The following is a 9625-nucleotide window of genomic DNA, read 5'->3' on the forward strand; positions in this document are numbered from 1 at the left end:
GTGTGTGTGTGTGTGTGTGTGTGTGTGTGTGTGTGTGTGTGTGTGTGCCCACTGTTGTGTGAGCTCAGCGTACTGGAAAGGCCTAATCACCCGTTGCCATAGCAATGAACTTGGGCGCTGTTCACCGATTCATCCTCTTTTGTTTGCTGTTTGTTTTAAAGTCCAATCACTTCTCGTGGAATTCGTGGCATCCGCTGTGTTTTTGTGCAGGTTTAAAAGATTTGAAAGCTTTTTTGATCATCAGTCGAAAAGTGTCTGTTGTTTCGGCCACGAAAGAATTATTTTAAAAGGTGTTATTATTATTGTATGAAAACTTTAGGATAGAACGAAAAACAACTATTTTCAATCATTTTATGGCTTTATAAGTTATCTTATGTTGTAAGTGAACTTGGACTACTCCGAAAACAGGGGAGTCATAACTGTGTGCACATTGTTCCGTAATGGAGGCTTGCGTACTCTCTTGCAATAGGAAAAGTAATCAGAGCTTCCTGTTTTGAAGGTTGTTAGGAAGATGATGGTGTTATACTTCCCAGTATTCAAGACATGATTCATTTTGGAAATGCACTTTCCTCCCACATTCCAAAAAAGATGAGAAACTCAGATAAGTGGTATGGTAACAGTAACTCTCTCAAGTACGACTGGTGCCCTGGCACAAGTTTACGAAACAACTTCAAATATTTGAGAAGCGTCAAAGAACTGTTTGCTCAAAAGTACAGCAAACTATTTTTTTGAGTTGTGACGCCTCTTAACGCAGTTTGAAGCTTTCACCACTAGAGGGAAACAAACCACTTGTGATCACTTTTGACCACATAGGCTTGAGTTTGCTTTATGAAGCTTAAAATTGCACTCTACATAAGAAAAACAGATACATTAAATGTGGGTAGCTTACACATTAGTATGCATCACATTTTGATATTTCTGGCAGAAACCCTAGAAGGCAAACTTCTCCCATATGCACACGGCACCATAGCAAAGACAGGATGACAGAAGGAAAGTTTAATTTAATGTTTATTTTAATACCAACAATTGAATTTATATGCCACATATTTTCCTGATTAATCCATTAACTGTTTGGTCAACGAAATATTAAAAAGTAGTAAAAAAGGCTCATGACAACCCCCAAAAGTGACCTTTTATTTGGCTCTTTTTGTCTATTTGTCGGACCAACAGTCCCAAACACAAAGCTATTTGATTTACTTTCATTTCAAAGAAAAACAGCACATCATCACATTTAATAAGTTATTGGAGAAATGACTGAAACCAATTGATCGATTCTCAAAATAGTTGCGGATTGTTTTTCTTTTTATTGACTTCATCTCTATATAAATTACAGCTCTACATAAATTACAGCTCTACATAAATTACAGCTCTATATAAATTACAGCTCTATATAAATTATATAAAATTAACAAACAAGTGGTAAAATCGGTATAGCTGGTTAGAGGCTAACATACTGTATTATGTACTGCAATGTATTATATGATATTAAATACTGTATTATGTTACCGTAATTCTTTGTTCTCTTAAAATAACTCCCATTAATCTCAAATTTCAAGTCTGACTGTTAAAGTAACACTTGAAGATACAACTTAACACAACATCTAGTAAACCTACAGCTAAGAGGGCTCTTTTATAAAATGCAGCCTTTGGAAAAGGACAGGATGGTCTCTTTTGCACCAGGTCTGATAACATGCTTTGTTACCCTGGAGGATGTTCAAACTCATCCTTCAGCTCATCCATCGTCTTGTTGAGGAGATACATGCAAAACATGGCAGCAAGAATGAGGAACAAGCCTGCGGCCACAAGAAGGATGTGGCAGAACATGAGGAGCCCGGTCAAGGCTGCATCCGAGGGCAGAAACCACACGTACACCAAGCCCTTGAGACGGTTGTGGTGAACAAACTCGGGCCCCTGTTCAACCACCAATGTGTCATGGAAAGTAGGTGACAAGTAATAAGACAAGGGAGTCTCGGTTATAAGAAGAAACTCCTCGTTAGGCAGAGTGGTGGTGGGAGATTGGAGAGTTGTTGGTGGGATCGTTGTATGTAAGGCAGAAGGTTTTGCAGTTGGAGTGTTTGTTTGGATGGTGACTTGTTGGGTAGCTATTTGAATGGTGGTTGATCTTGTTGTAGGCATTGCGGTTGTTGAAGCTACAGCTGGTGTTTGTTCACTGGTGTGAAACGGTTTCATCGGCTTATGTGAAGAAAAAAAAGTCCTGAACGTTGTACCATCGCAAAATAACTCCTCATCACGCAGGGAGCCAACGGTTCGGAGCTGTTGGTACGTTGGACTATGACATATCACATCATCTCTGTCAAGAACCACATGCTCATTATGTCTTATCCATTTGGCAATACCGCTGATACTACAAACACAGTTCCAGGGGTTGCCACTCAGCGTAAGATCACTCAAAACTGTGTTTGACAAGAAAATATCTCCTGGAAGATTCTTGAGGCTGTTATTCGTCAAATTAACCGTCAAAACCTGTTCAAGGCCCTGAAAAATGTTATCTGAAAGGCTCTGCAGCTTATTGTCATTAAGACACAGCATGCCCAGTGTGGTCAGTCTGGAGAACAGCTGAGGATGTAGATAATGGAGGTCGTTGGATTTCAATGACAGCTGCTCAAGATTGGGAACGCAGCAGAAGAGGTCTGAGGGCAACTCCCTCAGCTTGATATTAAGATGTAAGTTAAGATTCTGGAGTCCAGACATGTTGGCGAACAAGTTTCCAGGAACAGTGGTGAGGCTGGTGTTATACAGATAAAAGACAGTCATGTCAGGCATGTGACCCATTAGCTGGTCTGGTAGAGATAATAGCGGATTCTTGTAAATGGTAAGCTGGATCAACTTGGGCATGTTGTAGAAACTCTTTTCCGGGATCGTCTGAAGTTGGTTGGAGGACAGAGTCAGGTTCTCCAGGTTCCTCAGTGACCAGAACACCTGAGGTGGGAGGCTGGTTATCTGGTTCTGATGAATTTTTAGCACCACAAGGTTGACAAGTTCATCAAAAATCCCAGCTTCTAGCACCTTTAGTTCGTTGTTATAGATCATGAGCATGCCAAGATTAGTCAAATCATGAAAAATGGTTGGTGGAAGTTTCTTGATGGAGTTCCTGCCAAGGTTCAGGAAGGTGAGGCTTGTCAGTCCATAGAAAACATGTGAAGCAAGACTGCTCACTCTGTTAGCGCTCAAGTCCAGTTTCTGCAACTGAACAAGTCCTTTAAACATATCCGGAGCTATGCTCTCCAACTGGTTTCTATCTAAATACAGCTCCTCCAGAGTGGTCAATGGACTGAAGACTCGAGCAGGGAAGGCAGAGAGATCATTGGACGACAGCTGTACAGACTTGAGCTGTGGAGCAACGTGAAAGGCTCTGGGATGGATAGTGTGTAGCCGGCTGCGAGTCAGACTGAAACGCAACAGGAGCTTCTTGTTCGCCAAGCTCTGCTCATTTATGATGTTCATGTTTGTTTGATCAAGCCGCAGTGTGTATGTGTGGACAGACAGCTGCTTTGGTATATCTGTGATGGTGTCGCTGAAACACAGGACTTCATTTGATTTGTACAGGCAACAGCCGGGGCAGGGCATGTTGCAGGTGAGGTGTGGCAGTGTGAAGAGGATGAGTGTCGTCCACAAGGTGCCTGCAAAGTTGAAATAAAGACACATTTTGACACACAAAATCAAATCTGAAATTAGGTATGTCTCACGTATCTCCCCCTAAATAGCAGAGCATAGTAATGATCTTTCCATGTTTAACCAAAACAACACTATATTTCTTCAACTACATTTAGAAAATATAGAAAAGAATAACAATTATGATATAAAAGAATAACAGTTTGATCTTTTTTCTGTTAAACAACAAAAAGACCAAACCTGAGTTGGGGTTAAAACCAAAACAAGTTTGATATTCTACCAACCTCTGAAGTGAGAATCCATCATTGTCTGTTTGATATTATGATCATGTTGCTGGGATCTGTGCTGCTCTTCTCTTCAGGGCTGTCTTAAAGCGCTGAGCACCCTGTCTGTAAAGTCACCCTGCCCTCTGCTCCGACAAAATGCCCGCCCAAAAGTCAGCCATCACACTGCACATCCTTCATGCTGCCCAACCTTAACCCGTATCTTGCCTGTAGTGGACCTGGAATAATATGACAATACTGGATGAATGCAATGACTTATTTCATCAAGCTTCTTTCACTAGACCCATATTTTACTGAATGTATTTTTATTTTTATTTATACTTTTATTTAGCCAAGATTATCCTAGATTTTGATTCTCGTTTACAAGGTCGTCATGACAGCGTAACATTTTCACTCAAGCCCAACATACAAACGCAAATAACAGACTTAAAACAAACAGCAAAAACATTTTAAAAAGTTCTGATAAAAGAGACAGCAAACTTTAAACAAATCAGCAAATTATATCAACCAGAGAATTGTAATTGAATGTCAGGACAAGTTAATTTAGTGCTCAAAGTGATCCTGTTTTTCAAATCTTGCACTTTTTAATTATGTAGTTTAAAATGTCTCTGTAGCTTAAAAGCACTTTCACCAAAAATTGTACTTAATATAGGATTACAATTGTTCTGTCTTTATTTTGTTGTGTTTTTACAAACTGTTACAGCATTTATAACTGCCAGTTTCCACTGCCGCCCCACGATAAAGAGCTTTGAATTGCCTTTCCAATGGTTTCTTTAGTTTTTTCCTTGTATGTGCTAAGTTTTCGGGGAGTTTTTATTTCTTGTCTTGAGCTGTGTCGGAAACAGGCCTTTGGCACATACTTATATTTACTGCTGTGGAGTGACACGGAGGATGCTGAACATACTGAAACAGATAACATCCATTTCTGCATTGAGTCAGTTAGGATGTTTGACAACAACAGTATCGCTTCTTCAGTGTGTTTTCTCCCAACATGTCACGTGTGGTTTTAGGGAGAGAAAGGAAGTTTTTCTGCTAGTGTTTGCAGTTAGGCGTCTCACTGGCAGTCACAGTTAAAATGAGTACCAGGCAGTGATGATGTACTGCTGAGCTACCAGATACCAACAGGTTTACAAAAGCATCCCATGTTAGCTGAGTTTGTCCAAAAGTTGTGGATGCATGTTGAGTCACTTAGCTTACACCCCTTTGAATTTAGGGGCAAAATAATCAAGTCAGCAATGTGCAAAAATAAACGTAACTGTTGGTATATATACAACACTATATAAGGAACCACCATAGAGCAGTCTATTGTTTTATGGAATTGGTTCTTTGTATCTTACCTTTCAATATTTTAAATATATAATATGCTAGATATTTATTTATGTGTTGTACCATAATGTCCATGTTTTCATAACTGCAAAAAGACTCACTGGCTCAAAGCAAGAGTCGACGCTTTCTTTGATGCTGCTGTGAATGCAGCTGAGCGTCACATCATTCTCTGAGTGAACAGCAGCAGCAGCATTATTCAGACAAAGCATGAGACTCATCTTTGTCCCCCTCCTCCAAAAGATGAACTTCACTGTGCAGTATTTCACCCGTCACCGCCGATGTGCAACATGTGCCACATTCCTTCCCTTCCACGTTTATTTCCACTGATTAAAATATTTGATAAATCAAGTAATTAATAATAAAAAGTAGGTATGAGTAGAGATGTATTCAGAGCTCAATAACATGGTGTCCTTTATTTGATTGGAAAGTTGTGCAAATAATTGTCTCCTTTTTAAACCTCTAAAAAGAGTCCATTCAGTGACCAAGTCACGGTCAATCATTTTCTCTTAAGATAAAAAAAAGTGCAGATTCACGTTATAACTTTATTTATTTTGTAAAATGAACAGCAGTGCATTCTAAAAGCAGTGACTGACGTCTTGGCAGCGGTACAAAAAATGTTTTGCCCAATTCGGCCACAAGAGAGCAACATAAACACATGCAGTATAGGCAAATAAAATCCCTGCTAAAATAATAGTATGTCTTTGCTGTCAAGTACATTCTGTCATATCTGACCCTCAAGTATTTCCAGTGTGTAGCTGATTATTTACAGATTAAAGATGTACAGCTGCAGTCCTCCGATCTCCCATGAGGGCACCCCAGTGCGGCGGAAATGTATATTGATGACTTTGATTATGGTACAACTCTATATTGCTGGGATGAATACAGTGTGATTATATTACAGGTGTTTTCAGTCTTAAGGCCATGTTGGGCTTTGCAGCCAGATTTCACAGTGTTCCTCCTCCTCTTGCATCTGTGTCAGACACAGTACTTCCAGAAGCAAGCTGCAGGCAACAGAAGCACGCAGAACATTAATACTGCGATGGTTTAGAATTAACTGCAAATGTTAATCAGTTTGCATGATGCATTTTGATCCAGAAGCACTAAATTTAACTCACGTTCGCCCCTCTTCCTAGTTATGGATTTGCCTTCTGCCAAATTGGCTGTGATCTCCCTCTCCATCTCCAGTTCCTCCCTCAGCGCCCGCAGCTGCAAGCAGAGATCAGAGGGATTAAACACACCACGGCAGGTCGACGTCATCTCAGTATCAACACTCCTATTCAACGACTTTTAGTAAGGAAGTAGTGTAACAGGTGTTCATTCAAAGCCTCTTCTCTAGAATTAATACACTTTTATAGAAAATAAGAATACACCGTGTACACATCTAATACACCGAATACACATCTATTTACACCGTGGTTAATCAAGGCTTTCTGCCGAGGCCACATTTTTTTCCAAAGGTACCTCAAGGTGAATCTGTGAATTTTCTTACCTGCTCTAATTCAGCAAATTTATTGGCCAGCTCGAGACCTGCCGAAAGGAAAACCAGTCATCATCAAAGCAAGGAATGCATTTGTGTTATCTATATTCACCATTTTCTTTTATCTCTCACCTAGAGGATCATCCTTTTCAACAGGAACTAAGCCCCTGTGTAGTAACAGTGCCAGAATCTTGCTCTGAGGATCTGTGTCGTCTTTTGGATTATAAACATGGTTTCCTGCACATACAAAGCAAATAGAAATGCAACTTTTAGCACTCTGAATATCACAAAACAAACAGACAATGTCACATCCATCCCATTTCAGTCATCATCTCTTAACCGGAACCATTGACCCAACAATGGCACCAACGTGAAGAGTAAAGGGAGCAGTAGTTGCATCCTCAGCGGCTTCTTCCAGTATATATATAGACCTGAAACAATGATAGTTTTACACACTTACCTTGGTTGAATATGCTCCGTCCCTCCACATTTAGAACTCCCTGCAGTAGTAACAAACCCAGGAGTCCTAAGCAGTAGTTCACAACTGTAACCCTATACATACTCATTGTCCCAAACTATGCTGCACTATGACCACTGCCTCAAGTAAGACAAGCAATCCACTGCCTTGGGTCCATCACATCAATATATTTATCCTCTCAGAGGCCAGGAGGAGGGGCCAGTCAGCTCCTTACGTACTAAATCAATTGTCATTGTTGGTTTCGTCAACAGGCCACCTTTTCACATAGATCGTGGAGAGTCTGAGTGCAATACTGTGATCTTACGTAGGCAAGGCCAGTAACCCTACATCACTCTGACACGGGCAAATCAAACCAAGCGAGGAAGTTATCAATCAGCCTGTTGGTTATGAGAGACCAGAATCAGATGGTCTTGGCACTTGCAAGTGTTTTTCTCTTACATTAATTGCTTCTGTAAATAGATACATGGGAGTGTGTTGGTCAGGGGAACAAGTAAATTGGTTCAGTCTCTAAGTGGATCATAGCCAGATATGAGCTCCTTATTCTTGTCTTCAGGACTGATTGGGAGCTGAAGGAACATCAATCACTGCAGCCGAGCCAACTGCCCAACACCTCCTAAGTCACTGTAGATTTTGTGCGTCAAGGAAATCACATCTCATACCTCGGCCAGAGGAACAGGCATTGTGCTTGTGCAGTATTTGGGAAATTAACTTGTTGAAATTTGCCTACTAAATTTGGCTGGTGATGGTCTCATAAAAGCTGCCATGTACCTCTTCAGAAATGACTCAGGAGCCTGGTGAAGTGTCTCACATCCAAGAACCTTTCATCACTTTAGTCACTCGGCTTTTGAATAGGCAACAGCTCAAGGGCTTGAAGGGGAACAAATTACAGGGGAGCTTATTGTTCATGTCAAGTAAATGTCAGCTGCATGCACCAAGGCCTTAACCTAACTAATTCAGCATTAACTATGGACACAGTCACTGGGTGTCTACTAATGGTGTTACTGACTAGCCAGTAAATGGACCAGTAATACCACTTCACTACACGATGATCAGTAAAGAAAATGAATTGGTGCAGGTGTGGCGGACACCGCAACTTGAAATGTTGAAGTTGAACACTAGAGGGAGCAATTTCATTAACACAATCACAACACCAGCTGCTGTCAGATCACATGACACGTGTGTGTGTGTGTGTGTGTGTGTGCGTGTGTGTTTAATCGTGGAATTAAGAGGGAAAGAGAGAGAGAGAGATCGAATATGAGGCGCATACATAGTAGACATTATGTGTGTCATCTTCATTCAGACAAACACGTGTGTAGTCATTCTACTTTATCCGGGTTTTTTTTTTTCACATAAGCCGCATGCAGCGCCTCCAGACATCATTATTCATTTGGGCCGTAGATATAGCCCAAGGAGGTGTGCTCCCTTTAGCTCATAGGCTTCGTACTTACAGAGGTAGACAGTCAATGAACCGTGAGGAGGAAACTGCGTCAAGTTAAACAGCGCGAGCTGGAATTATACCGGAAGTGTGATAATATATCTTCCAAATTGAATCGCAAATCGGAGCATGGCCCTCTTATAACAAGTTAAATTGGTGGCTTTCGATTGAAATATAGTGTAATACATTTTCTTGCAGTTATTGTATGACTTCAATTTATTATTATTGTAACGTTACACTTTTGTTATGTTGGATGCCATAAATATACAATAACATTTAAGATTTTAGCCACTATTGTATTTAACACACTGCAACACCGTGTGCATTAATGTAATCTAATAACATTCAATCAACAACATATTCTTCAATCAAGGTTCATGTTTGGACTAAATTTCACAGCTTTCTTCAGCAGGAACTTGCTGTGGTGTCTTCGTGTGATCTATGTACAGAGCTTCTGTTCATAATTTTGAACTATTTGAAAAGTAGGGTTTTCAAATACTGAGAAACCTAATTAACAAATGTTGGATGAATCACCCATTAAGCTCCTGAAAACTTCTTGTGTCAATAAGCTACCATTTAAGAGTGATGGGATCTTATGAGCAAAGTTATAACAAGTTTGGTTATTTTTTACGTGAAATATTTCTGTGTGACTGGAGAGCTCATTTGGTAAAAATATGTCACAACATTTTATCTGAAGCCAGTTGTTTTTGTCATTGACAAACACATTTGATCAACCCACACCCACCCATCCTCCTGAAGAGAAATAGTAGCTTAGTTTTCACTGTGAATATCCTAATAACTAACATATAGTATGTTTATTTTTACTGTCATTTTCACTTATGGTCATGAATATCTCATGCTATAAAGAAACAACAGAAACCACGTTTTAAGGGGCTTTAACTTTAAATTCCGTGTCTTTTATTCTGACATTCCTGAGCGGAAGACGCGTCTTAAACCAACGTCTCTTCTCGGGCTTGTTGTGAGAAGGTTCA

The 9625-nt window shown here is 40.1% G+C and overlaps 1 protein-coding gene across 1 annotated transcript in view; it reads right to left on the bottom strand.

Moving 5' to 3' along the window:
• Window positions 1–3647, bottom strand: part of LOC116392428 (slit homolog 1 protein-like) — an 11117-nt gene extending 7470 nt beyond the window's left edge. The window contains exon 1 of the mRNA XM_031863859.1: window positions 1703–3647. Coding sequence (XP_031719719.1) covers window positions 1703–3588 — 1886 coding nt within the window. The 5' untranslated portion in view covers window positions 3589–3647. The remainder of the gene's footprint in view (window positions 1–1702) is intronic.
• Window positions 3648–9625: the final 5978 nt, after the last annotated feature.

Source organism: Anarrhichthys ocellatus, unplaced genomic scaffold (assembly GCF_004355925.1).
Source record: "Anarrhichthys ocellatus isolate YVR2014 unplaced genomic scaffold, GSC_Weel_1.0 scaffold30, whole genome shotgun sequence".
NCBI lineage: Eukaryota > Metazoa > Chordata > Actinopteri > Perciformes > Anarhichadidae > Anarrhichthys > Anarrhichthys ocellatus.